This window comes from Poecilia mexicana, unplaced genomic scaffold (genome assembly GCF_051168715.1).
Source record: "Poecilia mexicana isolate PSO_F unplaced genomic scaffold, ASM5116871v1 scaffold_17, whole genome shotgun sequence".
Lineage (NCBI taxonomy): Eukaryota > Metazoa > Chordata > Actinopteri > Cyprinodontiformes > Poeciliidae > Poecilia > Poecilia mexicana.
The window spans coordinates 23,819,212-23,843,551 of record NW_028263386.1 but is presented as its reverse complement, the minus strand read 5'-3'; the positions used below and the strand labels follow the sequence as shown (position 1 = coordinate 23,843,551).

General features: G+C 39.5%; 1 protein-coding gene across 2 annotated transcripts; it reads right to left on the bottom strand.

Moving 5' to 3' along the window:
• Window positions 1-452: 452 nt before the first annotated feature.
• Window positions 453-21,155, bottom strand: LOC106904511 (glutamate decarboxylase 1-like). 2 transcript variants are annotated; one of them, XM_014968876.2, is made up of 17 exons: window positions 20,885-21,155; window positions 19,907-20,025; window positions 16,758-16,814; window positions 15,257-15,394; window positions 13,365-13,607; window positions 12,028-12,118; window positions 7,252-7,364; window positions 5,993-6,108; window positions 4,856-4,935; window positions 4,701-4,755; window positions 4,501-4,617; window positions 4,350-4,414; window positions 3,550-3,628; window positions 3,277-3,426; window positions 3,078-3,185; window positions 2,856-2,945; window positions 453-2,343 (listed from the first exon to the last, which is right to left on the bottom strand). In XM_014968876.2, the coding sequence occupies exons 2-17, from the start codon at window positions 19,980-19,982 to the stop codon at window positions 2,170-2,172; spliced, it is 1,752 nt and encodes a 583-aa protein (XP_014824362.2). In that variant the 5' UTR covers window positions 19,983-20,025; window positions 20,885-21,155; the 3' UTR covers window positions 453-2,169. The 2 variants fall into 2 exon arrangements, with proteins under 2 accessions (XP_014824362.2, XP_014824364.2); XM_014968878.2 differs by lacking the exon at window positions 16,758-16,814 and having other exon boundaries at window positions 20,885-21,154.
• Window positions 21,156-24,340: the final 3,185 nt, after the last annotated feature.

Sequence of the window (24,340 nt, the reverse complement as noted above, 5' to 3'; positions counted from 1 at the left end):
ACTCTCCTGTTTTCACCACTGTATTTTCCATGAGATCACCAATAAATATCGGCAAAATTGAAACTATGGTTAAATGCAGTTGCTATGTGCAGCTCAGCGATATAAATGACACTATTTTTGTTTCGTTAATGGCGTCCTGAAGAAACCTATGTCAAATAGAAACGTTTTTCATTAGTGATATTTCTGTTTGTGGCTCTAAAGGCTCTGTCATGAAGTCTCAGCCATAAAGCTACCTAAAAAATAAATGTTTTTTTATTATAATTTTTGTGGTTAACACAGTAGAACAAAGAAATATTGTGATAAAACTCAAAATAACCCAATAACAGTCTTACCAACTTGAACCTGGTAAGACTGTTTTTTGCACTTCTGAAGACCAACGTCTTCAGAAGGGCAAAAACATTTAGTGTAATTTTATTTAGATGTGAATGAAAAGATAGAAAATAAACTATTCGTTCCCCGTTTAATAGACTTTATTCAGTATATTTTTCCATAACAGTGATTTGTGTTAAAGTGCCTTCTGAAAACCCTAAGGGAACAGTTCCCTTACTGTTGGCTTCATTAAAATTCAGACTAGTCACAAACAGTCATTGATAACATCCAGTACACACATAACAGTATTATATATGCAATTGTGCTGTTCACATATGGTCCCTAATTACCATAAATATGCTGTTAACATATATCTTATATAATACACATCCATTTACAATGGAAGAAAGAAAGGTGAAGATTGTGCAAAGACAGAAAAAGCAACCGTCATACGAGATATTCCACTTGGCCCCTGCAACACTGAGAATAACAGTAATATGTATTAAAATTAATCCACTATACAACGGTAAATGCATTCGGGTTCAGTCAGATGCATAACTTTCTTCCCAGTCTCCAGAGGAGAGTACATTCTCACATCCTTGTGCTTCTTGCTAAAATAGGCCTGGCACCACGGCCAGAGGATTAAATAGATTCATTCTTAATCTCAGAACATTCAGGCCAACGACTCATTCACAGAAATCAACAAATAATAGAAATTGCATTATGCCTCAATAACTTTTTTTTTTTTTTTTTTACATTTAATTTTTACAAACATCTAGACTCTATAAGAGGTTTCACACAAAAGAAATGGATAGCTCTGGTCCTGGTTCTCTTTCTTTGGCAGACAACGTCACTATATAAATAAACTTTATTCTGCTGAGTACTTTTACAAACGTATTACAACGTAATACAGAGAAAGACGACGCCACATTGAAATAAATGAATCTGCAAATGCTGGAAGCTAAATAAATATGTTCTTATATGCTTGAATATTCACTCTCTATCGATTAAACTCACTTGTTGGGATCGCGCGAGTACTGGGAACAAATACGAGCCAGCGCTAAACAAAACACAGGTTTTCACAAGAGCTTATTGTCACGAGGGAAGACGTTGCAGAATGTAGCTCTATTTACAGAGGACGTAAAATGCTTTTAGCAGAGCGTGTTTTGGTATCGGCCATTAGCATTAAATGTATGACAAAAAGACACACGCCGCCTTAGGAGTTCAGGACGATGATTCAGGACCAATAGGCTGGTGCATACAAAATAAATCTAATATATATATATATATATATATATATATATATATATATATATATATATATATATATATATATATATATATATATATATATATATATATATATATAAAGATCGTAGAGCATCCATGAGTCAATTATGAGTAGCAAATGTCTGATAAAGCAGAGCTATTCAGTGATACTTCAGTATATTTTTCTGTGCTTTTTTGCCCCATTTTTGTTATTTACAATCTTCACACATACTCACTCACACATATAGCTTGAAAAGACAAATGTCTCTGAATGAGAGCCTTATTGTTACATTTAAGTTAAAATATTAAAAGACTCCACATCACAGAAAAATCCTACACTTTCTGTACCTGGAGAAGTCAGGTACAGGTTATATATTTAATCTACTGTGTGAACTTGTTTCTCTTCAGTTGCTGAAACATTTAGAATGCCTCAGGCAAATTACTACTGAATAAAAAGAAACCAAAACCAGACTCTGCCATTTATCTTTCTGCAGCACTATTGATGTTTCACGTGACTCCTATTTTTGCTTGTTAGGCTCGAGGCAACCTCCCCCCCCCCACCACCGTTTGCTGTCTGAATAACAGAGAGAACTACAGGTCTTGACCCATCCTCTCAATCTCATCAATCAGGAAGTCGATGTCAGACTGTGTGGCAGCAGGATTGGAGACAACCATGCGGAAAAAGTTGACTTTATTGCCCTGGGGTTGGTAGCCCACCATTGTGGTCCCCGACTCCATCATCATGGCCTTGATCTTTGGAGCAACCTGGTGGAGTCAAAACGACGGGTTACTGTGAAGCAAACCTGAATCCTGTGTGTACACAATAAATCACAAGTATATTATCCTTGCAACACCAGGGTGTGCAATATTCATATATTTTTGCTGGGAATTATACTTCCAGTGTGATGCGTGTCTAATGCCAGTTGAACAGAGCAGATGCACACAAATGACCTTAAAGCAGTTTTTTTTCTTTTACACATAAAAATCTGAGCAGTGTGACATTTGTTGGAACAGATGGATTTTCATTGAGAATGAAATATTTATTTAGTTAATAATTAGGTAACCATTTGGATTTTACTTAGGCGAGTCAGAATGGATTGCTATAAAAACACGCAACACTTTTAAGATCTTTCTTCCTGAAGAAAACTGGAAAACACAATTATGTGCAGCTTAGTGCTGCTCTGTCACGTAAAAATAAATGTATGTTTGTGTTCATAATGAGACAAATCGAAAACAATTCACGGAATATGAATAATATGGTAAGAATCATAAGTTACCCTGTGGAGTTTTTCTCGCCGCTCATCGCTGTCAGGCATTCCTCTCAGGCTGGGTGGGATGTACCAGAAGCAAACGTTTGTGTGCTGAGGCTGTAGACACAAACAAATGTAATCAATCCACATTAGTCATTAAATTGTTTTACTTTTCGTTAAAAAAAACAACCAAATATTAAAAGTCAAATGTACACTGTATAATGTAAACGGAAAATTGCTGAAGCTCACCACGCCATCAAAAACCATCTGAAATCCCTCCCGCTTCTTGATCTTGTTGTACAGGTACTGAGACAGGTCCAAACATTTGTCGATGTGCTGCTCGAAGCCAATAGTGCCCTGAGGGGAAAAGTTGTTCAACCAATGTTCATGGGTAAAGAAGCAAACATTAACTATTCCTACTGAGTTAATGACTGTCCAGCCAACTCACCTTGGCTTTCCACATGAGCCAGAACTTAAAGATGTCAACGTGCCGCCCACACTGGATGGCCTTGTCGCCTGTATCGTAGGTGACGTCGTACTGTTTGTCTGGTTGGAAAAGGTAGCCAGCGCACATGGAGTTACAGCCTGCAAGGATTCCCTGCGGAAAAACAAGGCACACAGTTTCCCCTCTGACTCCTCTAAACAGATCACCCTGAACTTGTAGGGAATACATGCAATTTATAAGATATTTATATACAAATAATGATTATTATGTTTGTACCTTCTCTCTGACTAGGATGGCAGAACACTGTAAAGGGACACCCATCATCTTGTGGGGGTTCCAAGTGACAGAGTTGGCTCTGTAATGTTGAATACATGTCATTATGTGAATTATGTTCATTTATTCACTCATTAATCCTGAAAATCTCCAGCAGAATTAGGGCGCATTCACACCAGCCCTGTTTAATCCACTTTAATTCAACTGTAGTTCGTTTGCCTAAAACGTTCGGTTTGTTTGGGGAGGTGTGAACGCATATCGAACTCTGATGTGGACCCAAAAAAAAGCAAACTCTGGTTCGCCTATAAACGTCAGTCTCGGTTTGGTTGAAGTGGATACATGATGCGTTTTTAAGGCATATGTGGATGTCAAGCGTACCGGAGACCACTCCAAAAGTAGGGACCGGACTGTAGCGCAGGGCATTCTGGGTAAATACAACCAAAACAAACGCTCATGTCTCACACTAGCAGGAGAAATGACTTGTGGTCTTTTGCCTAAGACATAAGAGAAATCGTACAACCACTGAAAATCAAATGCCTCCAGCATTTGTGAAGAAAGAAGTTGCGCTGGTCTCATTCAGAAGTTTTCATATCGTTCCCTTCAGTGGTTCTTGGTTCAAAGCTACGACAGGGGGTGACTAGGTTCTTCAGACGGTCTGAATCATTGGTGAACAAAAACTGCAGCAGCTGTAAATGTGACAAACGTTGCCATTTTGATCCCGTCGAACCGAGTCTACCGGACTGTCGGGTGTGAAAACACTCTTCAAACACAAGAGGGCGGTTTCTGTTCTCATGCTGTCTTACCTCTCAACTCCATTTAGTTTATGACGATGCTTCCTAGACATTAGCAGTCCACCGCCCCAGGCGCCCTGAGAAGACAAAATAAGTACGATTAAAGATGGGATGGATCTCTGATCCATATGTATCTGAACCCTGAGTTATATCAGCTACTCACATCTACATGAAGCCACAGGTTGTACTTCTCACAGATGTCAGCAATTTCGTTGATGGGATCAAAGGCTCCATACACAGTGGAACCGGCTGTGGCATTCACAAACAGTGGCACGTAACCCTGTGGAGACACAGACATTATAGATGGATCTAAATCTGAGTTAAAATGAAAAACATACCATGAGTAGAAATAATGACGCCAACCTTTTGTTTTGCATCAATGATTTTAGCCTCTAGGTCTGCAGGTATGACTCTCCCTCTGAAAACATGTAAAACAATATATTTTTATACTCTTGGTTTCAAGGGTCATTTTTTTATTTACGTGTTTTTTTCAAATTGCAGCTTTTCCCTCAACAAACCTTTCGTCTGTGCTCAGCAGGATGACGTTGTCGGTCCCAAAGCCAAGAGCAGCTCCGGCCTTCTTTATAGAGTAGTGGCTCTGCAGGGACACACATCAGACTCTATGATCAAACAGCTGCATTAAGGGAAGGTTGAACATTTTTGAGATAATTGCTAACTGATTTTTAATTTTTTTCCTTGCTTGGAGTAAAACTGTTAAAAGTGCAAATCTTGTAAGATGAGCATCTGGCAGGAAGAAAAGACAACGTGATCATTTCCCTTCTTAAAACATTTTTCCACAAGGAGTAGAGCTTTTTTTTTTTTTTTTTAATAATGTTTACCTTGCATTGCTAACAACTACTTTTGTCAAAAGTGAATATGTGTCATAAGATCAGACTTTTTGGTAAAACTTGAGTTAATTGCTATAGAATAAGAGTCCGTCAAACTGTGCCTGTTTGCCAATTTGTCAATTTAACCTGCAGGGGGCGTCCTTCAGTCACACAGTGAATCCAGAGGTGAATGAAGAGTAAAGCAGCAGCAACAGTAACGTTAGCTTACTTCTTTAACTCTACTCATCATACATGTAAACATTTCTCAAAGTATTGCTTATTGTCACATAAACATGTTTTTGTGTCAAAGTATCAGACAAAAATAAGATGAAGAAATTAAGAATACTTTTGCATCTCAATCATTTATACAGCTATGAATATGACTTACAAATGCTAAAACTCAAATTCAGTTTCTGTGAAAATGTAATTCTATCATTAACAGCAAAAAAATGATTTCTATGACAGAAATGTCAGCCTACTAAAGCACTGGCTCTGAGTTTGACGACTTTGCTGAATTTGCTTTTTAATGATATTTTAAATTTGTGAGATTCCCCAGTTTGTGATTCCAGGGAACAAAAGAACATATTTTTCAAAAAGGTTTCCAGCCTGAAAATATTAAACAAGAACAAAATTACTATGGTTATTAACTCGCAACATCATTTGAAACATTTGAAAACGTTTCCAGAAGATTTTAGCTTATGACAACTTGATGAATAAATCTGAACTATTGTGTTTTAGATTTTCAAAAAGTGAACTGTCTGAACTGAACACTGAACTAGTTCTCCCGAGGTGTGAGGTGGAGCAGCGCGTTGGTGTGTGATGACGTACGTGTTCAGATGTGAAAAGGACGAGGCGGGGAGCGGCAGACATGCCCTTTGTCTTGACCTCAGGAAAGTACTTGTAGCGAGCGATCATCACGCTGTACATGTTGGAGATAGCGCCCCCTGTCAGTGAAAGACATATAATTCAGTCCCACAGCGGAGAATCATCCAGACCCAGTGAAACATAATGAGTGAGGAGGAATACCTCCAAAACCTTCTACTTCACAGTAAGTCAAGAATTAAATAGTTTTACCTGTCTACTGATTTCTCCCGAGAGTCCCATCTACCATGAAACCAACCAATTAATTAAGTGAACTCTACAGATTCTGAAAGGTCAGAGGTCAAACATCCAGGTAGAATCATGTCAAATGCTCGATGGCTACAAAAACAGTATGAATGAGGTGGGGCTTGTTAGGGGCAATTAACAAAATATCACTGAGGTTGTACAGTCAAGTTCAAAATTATCGTTACCCGTGGCAGATTTAGATTTAAAGTTATTTTTATTCAGCCAAGAAGTTTGTCTTCAAACATAAGAAGACAATGAAAAAAAAAAGATAATTTCAAGGAGAAAAAACTATTTCCAGACATTTCTTTATAGCTGCTCTGCCATTACAAATGTGCATAAAATTTTGTTTTTTCGACATTAGAGGAATATGGACAGTTTCACTATTGCAGTGTTTCCATTAAACAAGAAATGCTGTTATCGTCACACGTCAATAAGTTCATTCATTAAAATCATTAAAAACATGCCTCCCCATGATTAACTACTTCCTGTTGTCTTCTTCTTCATGGTTTGATCATGTGACTCTGATGATGCGGAAAAAAAAAAAGTGTTTCCATTGCAGTTTTGTAAAATAAACCAGTTTTCATAGGGCCAAGAAAAAATCTCATCATAGAGCAAAACTTTTTACTAAAAAACAAGAGTTGTTTCAAAATTGCTGTGCTTCCATTAAGTGAATTTATTTTCAAAATGTCAAATTATGCAATTATATAGTCATAGGAAACATAGCTTATATATACTTTACCCAAAAATTGCATGCCAAAAATGCCAATAAATGCAATGGTGCATTTATTGGCATTTTTTTATTTGCATGTTTCCCAGATATTTTTGACAATTACTATTTTGCAATGAACCTAAAGTATTCCTGCCAATGATGCATGCAAGCATTTTCTGAGGAAAACCACACACTCTTCTTCTAGTGACAGTATTATTAGGATCCTTTACAGCACGTACTTGCTCAGCAACAGAGGGATTTATTAACTGACCTGGTGAAAAGAGGCCGTCTCCTTCTCCGCCTGGCCAGCCAATCATCTCTCTCATCTTCTTCAGAGTCAGCTGCTCCATCAACACGAACACTGGAGCAATCTCGTAGGTAAACCTGCCAGTCACACCGTCCCATTATCAAGACGGCGCATTGCTCCATATTGCAAACACATTTGGAAAATGAAGGTACGCAGCACTTGCAGATGTGAGGCTCCAAACAGACACATCAGCGCATGTGCACACACACACGCACACACACACACACACACGCACACACACACACACACGCACACACACACACGCGTGTGTGCACACATATCTCTTCCATTGTTCCCATTAGCCTTTGTGCATTTCCATCCGCACAGGACAGAGCTGACTGGGCTAATTAAAAAGTTTCTGATAGGAGCCAACCTGCAAACATTCATATTGAAATGGCTTCTGAAATCATTGAGTGGTTTAATTAGAACACACAAAGCCCTGATGGCTATCTGGCGGTCCCGCCCATCCCGGCGACGGCTCTGAATGGGGCCAATGTGACGGCTGAAAGAACTCAAATGTGGAAGAGTGTGTGTGTGTGTGTGTGTGTGCGTGTGTGTGTGTGTGTGTGTGTGTGTGTGTGTGGATGTGTGGACGAAAGGAGGAGAGAGGATGTTAGAATGAGATAACAGCCCTGGTTGGCCCTGGAATAAAGAAAAGTCTGAATCAATGAATTTCACCATCGCGTTAAAAGAACAAAAAATATCGCAAACCAAATAGGAAAATGTTTTTTTTTTTAAAGATCCAGAAGATGAGGCGAGGAAGAGTTTTAAATGCTAGGTGTGGACTTGACCTCAGAGTTGGTTCAGAAACGATAAAATGAGAGGCACGTCGACCAACAACAAAAGAGAAAAACTGCTTGAGAGGCTAAAGTAGGTTAAATCTGACAGAGAGCTGACTCTTCCAAACAAGCACACGCGCCTTTGCTCTCTTTGTTACGGGACGAGCCATTCGCTACGCGCCGCCTCCGGACACATCGCTGTTTACCGCGCCTGTAAGGAGGCCAGTTACACAACACTTCACTGCTCCCATCACTGAAGAGACGCCGCTCCACCGTGACAAAAGCAGGCTCTGCTCTCCCTGACCCACACTGGTTTTGCTGACATTGTGGTGGGAGAGTAGAGTGGGATGGTACAGATCCCACTCTATGCCATCCCAGGTTCATTTGGCCCTTTCGCCAGTTTGCACCCTCGTTTTGTGGTCAAGTACAAAATGAGTATTTGACTCAAAAAATGTTGCATATAGTTATTATTTCTTTATATTTCTGGGATAAACTATAGATATTCATAGTGGTGCAAATATCTTGTATAATTTAATTTAATTGTTGAATATTATAATCTGAAAACATCCATATCTACTTCTGTTTTTATTTGTTGTGTATCAGATTATATTTTCATTCTTATTTAGTTGTTTTGAATAGAGGTGCAGAAAAAAAACCCTACCATACAGAGAAGCACAATTCCTAGTCCTAGCAATTCTGAATCAGTTCAAAAATCCATTTTAGTCTGCTTAATTTTGTTGCAAGATTATATTTTGAACAATTCTTTGAAAATCGTTTCTGAATCGACTCGTGACCCTGAAAATCGGAATCGAATCGTTAGACACAAAGATTTGCATCTCTAGTTATGAAGATAGTTTGTCATAAAATAAAGACTCAGAATCTCATGCCATTTATTTCAGGTGGATATAATTAGAGAACATTTTACTCTCTCTGGTTCTCATCCCTGTTTGGGTTAGCTCACTCTCCTAGAATATGATAATTTTCACCCCTCAATATGCCAAAATAAATCTAGATGACCTCCAATATCTAATTTATTATTACAGTTGATTCATTTCTTTACTGCAGACTGTGGGTACTTTGTGTGTTTCTAAAACGATTTTCTCAAATCCTCAGTTGTCAAAGCCAGAATGAAACGCCCTTAGCAATGGTAGAAACTGACGTGTGATTGACGATCATCAGTTCAAACCACAAGAAACTATGAAACAACTATAACTATGCAAGGAATGAGAAGGCAAATAGTGAAATGATCGGCACCCTGTATGGGAGATAGCTTAGAAACAGGCCAGAAAAGGCATAAAAGGTTGAAAGAGAGAGACGTTTTGTGATGGGGTCTAATCCATGTACTGCCCTGCAAGCTAAATTTTATTGAACAGACATAAAGAGACAAAGTCTCCTTTCATGACTTATGGGCTTTGACTTTCATCCACAACAACAAAAGGACAAAACTAGAGAGATGACAAAAAGACCAAGATCAAAGTCTTACATGATATGTTGGAAGTAAGGATTATGGAAGCAAATAATACATATATTTAATCCCCACATCTCACTTTCTCTGGCTTTAAAACCAATCCCTGCTACAGCAAAAAAAAAAAAAAAAAAAAAAAAAGGACAAAACCGATGCACCTTTTTAAAATTCTCCTTATCTCTGAGTCATTTCATGCTGTAATGACAATAATGGTGATCATTATCACAATCAGAGCCAATCATTGGTCTTTTCAGGGTGAAAATTACCCCTCAGTCACCTGCCTGTCCCCCAGAGACAGCCCCTAAATGCCCTTATTATCATCATCAAGGGCGTGCAGTGTGTTTGTGCGTGTCTGTGTGTGTGCTTAGATGAATTTGTGCACGAACGTGTGTTTGTATGTGCGAAACCCTCTGACCCTACACACAACGCTACTTCCAGCCGCTCAGAGGAGCAGGGACTCGGTTCATAACCATGGAGACAATAGAGGCGGAATGAGGACTCTGCAGGGATCTGTGGCAGCCGGTTTCCTTGCAGTAACAGGGTTTTCTGTGCAGCCTGAGGATATTGTGTGTCAGTGTGGGGCCCAGCTGGCCTATCTGCTAAGACCAGCTCACAATGAGCCGGCAGTCAATGGACTGGAAAGACTTGCTGCTGAATCTGGGACAGCCAGGGCTGGTGTGTGAGTGTGTATGTGCGGTTGTAGTTATGGAGGTGTGTTTGAGTGTGGAAAGTCAATGGCCCTGTCTCTTGGGGCATTCTTCCTACCAGCAGATGAGATGGGAGAGAGAGTAGATTAAGGAAGAGGTCATTTCTTGAGATAATGTTTAGGGGAAAAAAATGAATTAACTTAGTGCTGTAGCTTTTTGGTGATTCATGTATTGTCATTGCAGATTTTTTTTTTCTTCTTCTTCGGCTGCCTACAGCTTGTTCAATGTCATGTTTTCTGCCACATTGCCGCTGTTAGCGGTTAGATCTGAAGAAGCAGCATACATTTCTAGCATGTTATTAGTTCACTACATAAATGGCTTTCAATGTATTATCTTTAGGAAAATAAAGTGATATTTTAAATATATGTTTTCAGATTGGAAACCGTATGTATAACTCAGCTTGTTTAAGGCTTGGACGAAATTGCACCCATTCTTACATGTGTTGTCTCTCCTGAGACCAAAGGAAGTTCTTCAGTTTGTAGCTTGGCTGCTGCTTGTAGCGCTCAGAAAAAGAGCTGGGGATGGTTTCAGAGCTACAGGGACAAAGTTTGTTTAAACTTGTTGAGCTGATGCCCTCAGAAACATTAACTTTGGTTTTGTTTCGCTTTGAAGATGATTGTCAAATCATACCTTCTTGTAACCAAACTCAAAGTAAGGCAAAGACATTTAATTAAGCACTTAGAGCAAGCAAGAACATTTTTAAGAACCAGGACTGGACGATACGACTGAAAAACTTATCACCATGTAAGCAATTCATATCAGCAGATATGAATCATTTTTTATTTGTTTTTGTTTTAAATATCTGAAATGCTGCCAAACTAGTGATTTGACCTTTCCTGTTTTATCTAATTTTCACTCCACATTGTTGTTTTTTTATTTTTAAATCACTATGTGACACGGTGGCAAAACATGAAACTGCTGCTGTGCAACTTACCTAGCAAGTTGTTGCTAGGTAACCAAAGAGTGAGTGAGTCAGTTGACACCACAATCTTTGCTTATTAGCTATGTGAGAGGTTGAGTGGCTAAAGCTTTAACTCTCCCTACATTTCCCAGAATGCTGTGCGGTTTTGGATCAGAGTTCAGTGAATATTCTATAAACTGATTATTGAATATTCTATCAGATGTGTAGAATAAAGGTTATTATTATTATTATTATTAGTAGTAGTACAATATAATGGTAGTATACAATTTGAAGTTTAAAAACTCTGAAAATGTTGGACTGATTTTGTTTCTTTACACGACAGATTCATTATTCCACTTTCTAAGAAGGACTACGTTTGTTTGCCTATTACCCTGGTGTTACTTATTCTGTTTTACAGATCGTATTAGTGTAATTGCTTTTCTTTTCTTTTTTCATCAACATGCACATGTACTGTGTGGGTTCATGTGTATTAAGAGCGTCTAAAGCAGACGTGGTTCATGCCCTCCATCAGATTGGGCCACCGTGTAAGTCTGACCTGAGATCAATATGCAATCTAACCACCCCTGGGGCATGGCAGCCTCTGATACGCACAACAGCAGAGCGGGAGCCCTGCATCTGTCAATACAAAGTCTTAACAGGACAAACAGAGTACTTTATGTAACTAGCCTTGTGGCTGTTGGGACCTGTGGCGGAGCGAGCTCAGGGGACCGACATAAACCTTTCCGCCGCGTCCTGTTATGGTAATGACCAGAGGCTATTTCCAGCGGTCTTTAGACAGGAAATCCCAGTTGTCCTTATATGACACATGTAAAGATAAACTGTTTCCCGCTCAAGGACGAGCAGAGGCCTGCCTTCTGTTTGACTTACATGTTGGTGTTCGCTGTGGAAGTGAGCCACTCTCCTGCGAGCCCGATGATGTCCAAACCAGACGATAACTGATTGAAGAACCGTGGGTGGCCTGAACAAATAAACACATACAGGCTGCATTAGCAGGCTGCATCAGGTTTCATATGCAGAGCGAACAACTAAACTGAGATTATGTAATGCACTAGAGACAATCTGATTATGATTTGAGTGGAAAAAAACAAAAACAGAATAAACAGAAGAGCTCCGGTGCTCAAACAGTTTTTCTTTCTATGGTCACCCATGACAACAACAGCTCAAACATGTGCGTCTAGTATGCAATATTTGCCCTGGTGACGGCTGTATGACAGCTGTTTAAACTGCAAGGTGGTGCTCACACACAGCCAACACTCAGCCAAGGATGTGAGCTCTCTACACGGGTTACATAATGAAGAGATGCATACTAAGTATCACGGAAAAAATAGCTGGTATATCTGCTGTTGACGCTATCGGAAGAAACGGGCTGCTTTCTGTTTCAGCACTGTGGAGAGCTCCACTTCAGCCCACACACACACACACACACGCACACGCACGCACACACACACACACACACACACACACACACTAAAATCCTCCTGGCAGTGCTTTAAAACAAAGAGAAAAACATATAGAGGCTGAATTGAACAAGCATGGGGTAAAACCCAGGGGACAGTTTGAGCTTTGTCGTTTTAGCAGCTTGAAACAGCCCACGTCAGGATCGCCCTCAGGCTACACTCGGTTTAATAAGTCATGGGGGGAAACAGGAGGGGATGTCAAATGAATTGCAAGGGAAACACATAAGGTAGTAGTTATCTTAATAGACTACATGTGTGAAAAAAAACCTCTTTGTTTTTCTGACGCTTAATTTAAACGCAAGTATTGATTCAAAAATGTAATTATACATGTTAAAACCTTCAGCCTAAAAAAATTTAGCCAAATTCCACTGCTAAACCAGTAATATTTTAGCCAACAGTTTAGCTATTTGTAGTCATTTTCCTATGCAACCGTGTAAAATTAAAGGGTAGTATTGTGTAAAATCAATATTTTATTTTATTTTTTTTTTAGCTTTACATCATGTTATAAAGTGATTCTTTCATGCTTGTTTGAGAAATACTTTAATCTCCAATGGCAACCATTCAGCTGCGCAAGAGCGCCTTCAAAAATGAAGCTCCACCTTGGAGCAGCAGTTTCCAAGCTTCTGCTACACACGGCAACCCTAACACGCAACTCCCCTGCTCAGCTCCTTCAGACTAGCCAGCAGCAATTAGCAAACACCTTGTGTCTGCGCATCAATTGATCTCATTATACGAGCTACTTCTCACCTGTCCGGATGCCGTATTTCAGCGTGTCCCTGCAGTCCACCAGGATCTGCTCCAGCGACTCCGGCTGGTCAGACAGCTCCAGGTTGAAACCCTCCATGCCCTCCAGCAGCTGGTGAGGGTGGTGGAAGTCCAGCACCTTGGTGGAGCGGTCAAAGGTTTTCTTGATGTAGTTTGTGAGGATTTCAACAACCTCCAGCAAAAACTGTATGGTGGGCTCCTCTCCATTTTTGGCTGGGAGAAGGTCTAAATAGTGGAAAGGGAGAGTCAGTGGGAATAAAGCCTAGCGGTGAATTTAAAACCTCTCCTTATTTAGAATTCAAACATATTTAAACACGACCAAATTCAATTTGATAGTTCATTTATTTTTACCTTGTGTCTCAATGTCAGCTGGAATCAAAAAGCTTAAAGACGACTATAGGCTTATTTGATAACTGCACTTTAGAAATATTCCTGAACTAAACTCTAAAAGGACAAATTGACTGGTTTTAAGTCAGGGGTAAAAGTGATTATTCTGGTCATTTTTCTTTTTCTCCTTTCGACCCAAGCGACCAATAAGAATTGGATTAAAGGTGGGAATCTTCTGGAAGCTTATTTTCAGTCTATAATAAAAGTTTCCTTGCAGCCAAGTTGCCATACAATAACGTAAAATGCTGAACTTTGAATCTATGATGGTGTTAGACAAAATGGTTGTTTCACTGCATTAAATTAATCAAAATTTGCTTAGATTAAAATCTAAAATACTCAAACTTAAGCGTTACAAGGACAGTTATGAGAACTTCTGAGTTTTTTATGAAATAGTTTTCAAGCTGGACACCATGTAAACCAAAAATGCCTTAAAATACCTCTTGAGTATTCATAAAAAAGTCAAAAAGTTGCAAACTATATTTCATAAAAACTGTAATTAGTGCAGAATAACTGTCTGGATTTGAGCTGTACAGGTCATACAATTTACAAGCCAAACCTCATTTAAAGTTATAGTATAAAGAGTCTTAAAATGTAAATAGGATAAAAGTTTCACTAATTGTATTTTATGAAATCTGTCAGTGATGCAGAATGAATCTGTCCAGGTTTTAGTTTGCAGTTTTCTGGCTGGACCCCATTTTAGGTGGTGGACAAGCCAAGCACCTTGAAACCGTTCTCCTTTTTGGGTTTTAACAAACTGAATAAAAAGGCTTCATAAACTACATTTTATACAATTTCTAAATAATTAGTGCCAGGTAAATGACCTGGCACAAATTAGATTGGTCCAGGTTTGACCTATCTGCTGCCGTTTTCTGGTATATCCTGTCTGAGGTGAAGAAAAACCTAAAAATCTGTAAATCACATTTCCAGTGTTCACAAATCTAAAATAAAACATACCCAAATAAAAATAATGTATTTTTGTTTAATATTTCATAGGTTAAAATTTGACCTGTCTAGTGAGTGTGGTTTTTCAAGAATTTATTGTGCTTTCATAATAGTCAGACTCAGGTTTGACTATTGTTTTATATATACTTTGCAACAGTGGTACTCCAGATGGTGTTGAGGTGAAATGGCCCTTTAATCAAGTCTCACACAAAAAAATCAAATTGGGAGCACATTTAAGCGTCATAAATAGTCTACCAGGTGAAAACAAGCAATAACATTAATCAATTTGACTTAATAGCTATTTAATTGTGTTTCTTGGGGGGAAAGAAAATGAAACAAAAACAGATATAAATTCACAAACTTAATGAGTTTAGCGAACACCTGGACTTACAGTTAGACGAAAAGATAAGAGCGACAGGCCAGCGAAAGAAAAACCACAAGGAAGCGCTTTTGGGAACACTTTTGTCGTTTTATATTACCGAAGGCAAAAAAGCAAAGTCTTAGGCCCGCCATTGTGAAACTACAACCAGGTGTAAAGGTCTCACCTCGGGCGAACAGGTTGGAGAAGTCTGTCTCTGTGCGGCGGTAGCGCGAGTCTCTGTCACTGTTGTCGCACGAGAGCAGGTTCTTCTGGCCCGCGAGCCTCCCTCTCTCTTCCAGGCTGTTGTTCTTCTGCAGGAAGCCTAAAGTGTTGCACGATGAAGAGAATGCGTTATCTCCGAGCACCTCCATTACATTCAGAAAAACAGGTTTATGAAAACAGAAAAAATATATATATATACATATATATAAAATAAATAATGCAAATGAGTTTATGCCACAAAATCTGAGACGATGAATGTCCGAAAAAAAGCTGTTTCAGCTTCATATGATCTGAACCATGTGAAATGCTAATTGGTGTGGGCAGGTCAACCTTAAATAGGCCAGCGGCACGCGCCAATGTTAGGACTGGAGGACCGGGAAAAGGGGGAAGGGGGCTCCACCCAGTGACATCACAGTCAGTCCCTGCCAGCAGGGAGCAACAACAGGCCGACTCAGTACAACTACACGGCAGCCCGAGGCGATGTTCCACGCAGCCGCTAAATACAAACCCAATGGTTAATGACGGATGAACAGAGTCCCGAGGCAATCTTCCTCCGCGCGCCCAGGGGGAGGCCTATTTTACGTTCAGCCACTTAATCAGGCGGCTCCTAACTAAATAGCTTTCTGCAGATAAATGCGTAAAAACATAGAAGTCCCGTTCACGCCTGCTCGAAATCTGAAGCCAACTTAAAATCTATCTTTGTGACATTGTAAACATTCTCACTCCATCTGCCCTCAAAGCACGACTTCATCAAAGTCGAAATGATGAATTAAAATTAAAGAAGACAAGAAAAAGAAGAAAAAAAGATCACTGGCTTGTCGTACTTCCTGGGGCCTTTCATTGATTTCTGGTGAAACAAACAGGTCAATAACATTCCGTTTGATTACCTTCATCTCCATTTTGTAAATCTACATCATTCATGGATTTTACAAGTCACAAAACAAGCCGCAGATGCTTTTTTTTTTTTTTATAATCCCACTTTCATCAAAATAAGGTGAAAATGTTTTAGTTAATTCTAGGGTTTTTCTGTTTTTTTTTTTTTTTTTCTTCTTCTCCCTCCTCGACATGTCGAAAGGGCTTTTCTTCTCAGTGTTGATAAGGAAAGGACACGGTGGTCAGGGGGCGGGCTGTGGGGGTATCACCACGGCACCTTAGGGGCTAATGCCCGCTGACCTTTGGGAGATGGAAACGCAAAGTGACAGTGGTGGTTCGGCCTGTATGAGCAGCTCAGCTCTAAACAATGGCCTACATTTCAGAAGGCCTCAAAATGGGTTTAAAAAAAAGAGAGAGAAAAAAAACTGCAGTAATGACCGGTTTCGAAGGAAAAAGAAAAGCACAATAATACAAGTATTTTTCGCAAATGAAATGTCAGACAGAAAAAAAAACCTGTCCTCCTGATATATGGCTCACAAGGTGATGAAATAGTGACAGGAAATGATTGATGGGCTCGAACCAGAACTTACCGCAAATCTTCATCCCCAGTTTCCGTGTGCATCCGTGCATCCACGCATACTCGTAGGCTAAAACAGAATGAGCGTTTTTGAGTTTTGTTTGGGTGTGTGTCTTTGTGTGTTGTGCAGGCCGTGCAGAGGCGGATGACGATGGAGCACACACTGAGCACACCGTGAAGCGACGGCTCTCGGACAGGTACGGTGAGTCATATTTCACCCCCTTTTTAAAAAAATTATTTTTAATACACAGAATTGGTAGGCCTTTATTTTGCTCTCTAATTATGTCCTCTGTGCCATAACCCCTTTGTATTTCAGAGAGTGTAGTTTTAAAACATTTCCGATTTGGTTTCAATCAATAGGGACCGAGGGGCTCATCCACGCCGGCTTGAAACCCAGCCAAGGGGCGGGCTGGAATTAACACCCGTGAAATGAGCCCACGGACGAGAAATTAATTGAGTGCAACAAAGGATATGTGACTGGAACGGGCTGGAAATGGGCGTGATTTTAGGTAGCCTGTGGCAAGCTGGAAATAGAAAGCTAAACGTTACATCTCATACACTGTAAAAATGAATTTAGGAGGAAATTAAATATGAACCAATTAAAGTACTTATAGTTTTAATCAAGAGTTACGTAAACTGAATGTTTCAAAATTTTACATTTGTAACAGCATTTGTCGTTTTATTTTTGTGAACGTCCTGACTAAACATTTAAATTAGAATTAAATTGCAGATATTGGTTCACGCCAAAGTTATTCTTATTCGTTGTGTGTAGCGTCCAGCAAAGGATGCTGGATATGTAGTGTAATAAAAATCTGCATAAACTTAATTAAAATTAAGAACTGTCAAAAGGCTTGTGCTACAACAAGAATTCAAGTTAGCATTTACCGCTAATGCTAATGTCAGAAATACTGACAAGTGAAGTTTCTTACACCTACAATGTGTTGGAATTTAATCAACAAATTGGTCAAATAATTTAAAAACAATTTTTTTCTGAATAATTTTTAACAATTAATTTATGCCCTATAAAAATTAATTTCTCAGTTAAATATTAACCATTAAAATGATAAATTGTTAGTAAGAATTTTAACTTGTAAATACAGTATAACATTCAGTAACTGTTAGATTTTACATTAGTAAAAGTTAAGAAATGTGAAATGACTTGAAATTGTGAATGTTTCTGTGGTGAAACATACATTTCATATCCAGTTTTAGCCTGCTTAGCAACTGTGCTAATGAGTCAATGCTGTTCAATGTCAGGGAACAGCATGTCTTAGCTGTGGTTGCCATGGAAAGGTTTACAAATCACCATTGTATTCTCTTTTCATCGTGATTAGGAACAGAAATGATGCTAACGTTAAACTTGCTAATTAGATTCTGTTGAGTTAGCACACCTTAAGAGTTAGCTGGAATTTAACTTGCTTAAGTCTTTTAACTGTTGGACCTACATAATTTCTACTCAGAAATATTTAGTAAAACAATTCCCAAACAACTTGTTACGTCGGCTTTATAGCATAAATGCTAATGTTTTTTTTCTTTTCTGTACAGTATTGTCAAGATTTCAGAGCTTCTTAACCCTGAGGCTCTCATTAGCATATCTTAATTGTGTAGTAACATGCAAAACAAATTCTTATGCTTCTGTTTCTTTTAAACCAGAAACACAACTGAGTGTTCAAATGTAGCTATACATTTGTCAAATAAGTTTTTAAAACAGTATAAATAATTTCTTTATAAGCTGGAAAAAAATACATAATTTCTACTCAGATATTTGGCAAAAAAATCCCCCCCCCCAAAGAATTACAAAATTTTTTACACTACAAAATCTTTTATTTAGGAAATTCTAACAGCTTGTTTTATTAGTGCACAGAAGTCAAGCGGGCTTTATGCATCTGCAGCCTGAGAGAAGCGACAAGCGTAAGCGCACCGGCTGCAAAGTCATGGCATAGGCCTACATAAAGCACCTGATGAGAAACTCTGTAAAACAAAACAAAACTGAGCAACAAAAAATGTGTTTTTATATGTTAAAGCAATCTCACGTACCACGACACAAACACCCACGGACAGACACAAGCCGCCAGGCGTGAGATGGAGCATAGCAAAGAGATAATGGCAACATCCAGCAGCAGCAGCAGCAGACAAAACAAACATTTTAGTTTAGATTTTCTTCTGTCTTTTTCTTTTTTCCTTCAGTGCGTCTTTGTGGGGGTACAAATTCACCTTGAGAATAAATCCGGAAGTTTGAGACACGTCCACTTGACACGCAAAGGCCATAAACATATATAACTCTCTCTCCAAAATGTTTCGTTTCAGAAAAACAAAAGGAGAAAATGTCATATGTGCTGCTTCACTGGCCGAACTGGCCATTTCTCTCTGCTGACTGGCTGAGTTGAGGAGGACAACACCCTGTTAGTATTATATTTTTTTCCTCCGCGTTGCGGTGCAGATGGCCGCTCAAACGTGTTCTAATAGAGTCGATTTTGTGCATGCGGCGCAGACTGAAAATATGACTAATTAACCCCCAGGTTAATGTATAGCCGTCTCTGGAACATTGGATGAAAAATAACTAGCCAATAAAAAGATGATATCAGCTTTTACTGGGGTAAAAAAATTACATATATTTCGGCTTTATCATGAAATATTAAGAAGTCAGAAGTAAATGTGAACGAATAAGACTCCATCCAAAAAAAAAAAAGAAAGAAAAAGCAAAAATGAAGCTGTAAATTATTCAAAAGAGAAGACGAATATTATCATGTGTTTCCTATAGGGATAAATGTCATTCAGATGGCTTTAATGGTGCGTTATTTCAGCCTTGTCTGCTGCCCGGCGCGCACTGCTGATCCGCCAGACAGCGACAGGCTGGTGTAATGTCTCTGTTTTTAACCGGGATGATTAACGACGGAGCCCACACAGCAAATGGCCCGGGCGAGACTGCTTTTATCAGAGAGGTTGAGGGGAATGGAGAGAGAGAGATAGAGAGAGGGAGGGAGGGAGAGAGAAAGTGATCCAGACAGATGTGGGGGTTGGACTGGGTTCAGAAGTGCCTTTTAGCAAGGCACCATCGGCCTTGTCATTGAGCTGCTATATTTTTGAGGGTAACTCCCGAAAGCGGACACGGAGGCAACATCACTTTTTGTCGTTAGCCGGATGATCGGTGTGAGGACCTACTTCCAGACTGGGGTCTTAAATTAGCCGCGTTGGGGTCCTGCTCCTCCCCGGTGGCTCTGGGTTCGGACGTCGCCATCGCTTCTCCGTTATCTGGTGTCCAAAGCTGGGGGATAATTCACCTGTAAACAGAACGGTGGGGGGCGGTGAAAAAGGCTGCGGGGTCCGAAAACAAAATCCAGAATAAGCGGTATGTCCATGGTGAGATCTGATGGGGTATATCTATATTTCCAAAGACCAAGCCCGGTGTGGGCATTGATCAAGACGCTCAGTGTGGAGAGAATTGCGCACGACGTAAACAGAACAGATGCACATCAAAATGCAGATATTTGAGATAAGGCGATTCCTACATGGATATTTTAAAAAAATATTTAAACGACCATGTCTCAATTTGCAACAATTTCCCCCATACATAATGTACATAATGAGAATGATTGACAGGAATAAACCAGATACCTCTATCATTCCATAAACGAGCCTCTTTTATCCCCATTAAGTTTTTTCCTCACTTAGATATTATTAATTAGACAAAAATAAGATAAAATAAAATAAAATAAATATTTGCGCTTTATTGTCGAGCATCCACAGCCGTCGCACCAGTTGATATTTCCGAAGGAGCACAAGGACATAGAAAACATTTAGACTAATTTTGCTCTATTAAGAATCTGTTTGATCAGTAAACCATAGCAGTCTAAAAAAAAATGAGTCGATGCCATAAAGGTATGAGGGGGAAAAAACACGATTCGTTCTGTCATTCGTCTAAGATTTAAAATCTCAAAAGTAATTGAGTATTTTCATTTAAAACTGCATTATTATTATTATTATTATTATTATTATTATTATCATTATTATTTTTAATGAAACCAGCTCTGGGTTTATGATGCCTATTAGGATCAACCTGTCACCTGTCTGGGGTTTCGCGTCTATCTGACGCCTGTCAATAAATACGAAGGACAGAAAGGAAGGGTGAACGGATCTTACCGGCACAGGTTATCGACTCCACGCACTAACTCAATGATATGCGCGACAAGAAGCAGTCCATTGACGGAGGGAGCGCACTGAAAGAATCCAATCCAGCTGTGAGCGCGGGCTGACCCCCCTCCACCCGTTCCTCTCTCAAGAATATCTTCTATACGTTATTTATATCGGAGGCTGAGGCTGCCCATTGGTCCCTCCACGCAGGCAGTGAGTCACGGCGCTGCCTCCCCGTGACGACTAATGAAGCCTGCCCGGAGTCCACTGACAGCGGAGAGGCACTACAAGAAGCCAGACAAGACTTGAGAGAGAGCGAGAGAGCGTGGGTGGGTGGGGGCATGAGGGGGGGCAAAATGTGAAATTAAATGCAACAGTGACGTGTTGTTCCTTCAGGCACGTGCGTGTCTCCAGGTGTGGGTTGGGTGGGTGGTGTAATGATCTCCTAAAACGCTTTCTGACTTGATTCCTCAGCGGCTGACCTTGAGGAGGCAAATTTTTTAGACTCTTCTTGGTTTTAATTCAGTCACTGTCGGGTTAAGATTATATGTTTTTACAAATCAGCTGCAGACAAAGACTATAGGCAGGTTTAAACAGAGCAGAGATCGACTTGCCGGTGTGCACTTGGACTTGAAGTCAGTAACTGATGGCCATTGTCCTTTTTTGTAAAGAGGAGGATTTATGGTTCTATCAATTATATATCACCATGTTTGATGATGTTCTCCATCTGAAATGCTGAGTCAGTTTTTCACACACTTTGCAAAAGGCTCCACCTTTGTTTCATGTGTCACATGATATTTTTTCTAAACGTCAGTCATTTTATTGGTGTGTGAATGGGTGTGTGGCATTCAGGAGCAACATGAACTGATTTCACCCACCAACATGCAAGTTTCAGATGGGAAATCTCATAAAACCTCTTGAGATCCAATGTGAGTTCAAAGTAAACAAACATGGTGGACTGGGAAGAAGCAATGGCGATAGTTTCCAACATCTATTGGACTTTCTGGTTGCAGTTGTTTGGTCTTCTGTGTATCTTTTATTCCTTTCCCTGTTTCCATCCCGATAAGTGAGGCGTCCTTACGGTTTTTGGAAAGGAGGAAATCGGGGTGAAAGTCATCAAGAATCTCCGACAGTAAATCTTGTGTGAACTAGCCATTAGGCTCGCAGAGTTTTAGACATGACTTTGGGTTCTTGTGTTACCTCCTGGATGAGTCATGGATAAACTTTTAGGATAATTTTGGTCGGCCGACTGCTTTTGGAAGGTTCTCCCCGCTGTTCATTGTTTCATCATTTGTTCAAATTGGCTCTGATTTTGTTTAACTGGAGTCCTAAACCCTTATAGTCCTAAACCCTAAACCCTTAGAAATGGCGTTGAGATTCATCGGATGAATCTCAATGACTTTGTTTCTCAGCTGTTCTTCGATTTCTGTGAATCAGAACACAATGTGTTAGCTTTAGTGATCTGATCTGATTTGGATTTCTGTGTGAACCTTCTAACAGGACACCTATTGCCATGCTCTTCACAAATACGACCTTTGTGTAAAAACATTGAGAAGAAGGCATTGTTGAAAGAAAGAGATAAAAAAAATCTACTTTAATGGTTATCACTAGTGGTTGTAAATGGAGCAGCGTGTTATTCTGAAAGCATCGACTCTGGGGGACAAGTACACCAAGCAGACTGTCAGTCAGATTGTGGGATTTATCTGTCTGTGCTCTGATGCCATTGTGTTTACTTCAATCTTCTGGTACAATAATTGTACCTTTTTGCATTTTCACCAATGGAGAGAGGTTAAATAAGGTGCGTTTCAAAGAATCTCTCTTCAGTGTTGAATAATCCAGTTCAGGTTTGATCAGTCTACAGGTTTTAGATTTGGAACTCACTTGAGTTCAAGTTTGTTGAAGATACAAACAATAAAATAGCCCTTGAAGCTTGATGAATGTAAATGCCCCCCCTGACAGACTGATACCCTGGGTGGTGAGCCATATCACCCATCTCAATACCACCATCGAGTGCATCAGTAAAGAGAGCAAGATGTCCATGCAGGAATCATCCGTATGAGCAACGTCTTTTTGCATTCACCATTGTTTAATCTCCACCCTAATTTATTAAAATGCCACACAGACAAAAACCTTCAGATAACAAAGCAAACCCCCCTCTAGCTGGTCTGATATGTACTTAGTGTTTTTCCCATCCCTCTGTTCTGCTCACCATACCTTTTTGATGTTCTGCACATTTTGTTTTCTAACAGGAGCTTCCCAGAAACTCTTTTAATTTTTTTTCTTTGAACCAATCCAGCAGCATCAGTACTGGGCCGCCTGCCTATATAATTAAAAACAGGTTTGAACTTGTTTGCCTGCTTTGCATGCTGTGGCTGTTCACCTAAAACTTGAGCATAGCAGACAAAAATTTCCTTTGTGACAAAAATTTCCGTTGTGCTGAGAAATTTGATGCCGCCGATTCTCCTGTCACTTGTCATCAAACCACAGCAGGTACAAAGAGCCCAAAGTTTGTTTGACCAGCTGCCATCAAACCTTAGAAACTCCAAACATCAGGTTGGCTGCTAGTCTCCAAATCTTTCTTTCCATGGAGAATTGATCTCAACTTTATCTTGACTTTAATATTTAAATTAAAAACTATTTACATTATGAAATTGATGCAATTCAAATTTTGCACTTCAGCAGGGTTTGTGTTATACGTTCTAATTTCAATGAAGTACATTCATTTTTCCTGATATTTGTTGTGTTTTTGAAGCGGCTGAAATTCTACACATTCCATTCTGGGGCAGTCTGCACGGGACATTTCTCACGTAAACATCTTCAATGGCCGTTACAGTGCGCTTGTCACTTCTCCGACAGCCGCACAGTGACATTTCTTAACTATTTATTTTTTTTGTCTCCATGCAGATGAGACGTTTTTAGTTTGCAGGAAGGTTTTTGTTTGTTCGTTTCGTAGACATGCACACAGAGAAAGCTGGAGACAGAGCAGCTAGATTCTGTTTTACAGATAACAGTGGACCGACGGTATTCATGGGGGGGGGGGGGCATGGACCACAAGTAGCTAAAATCCTAAAGTGTTTTTAGCCCCCCCTCTAAAAACACTTATAAGTGTTTTTAGATAATAATCTAAAAACATAATAATTTAATAATTCAAGCACCAAATGTACCTTAATATGTATCAGTAAGCACAGTCGAAACTGTCTTAGCACTACCGCAGAAGCTAGCATCTTCCTTATCTCTACCATTGACAGTACGAAAAAACAAGTGGTGGTCATTGTCTGGCTGTCAGTGCCAGCCAATAGCTGGTCAAATATCACTGTATTAGTGACTTTAGTATATAAGAACACATTAACTTTATTTTTAAAGTGAATCTATTTATACTGTGCAAACTTCTGATTTAAATCATTTTTTTGTGAAGAGTTAATAATACCAACACCAGTTTCATTTTTAATGCACTTCATTAATCAA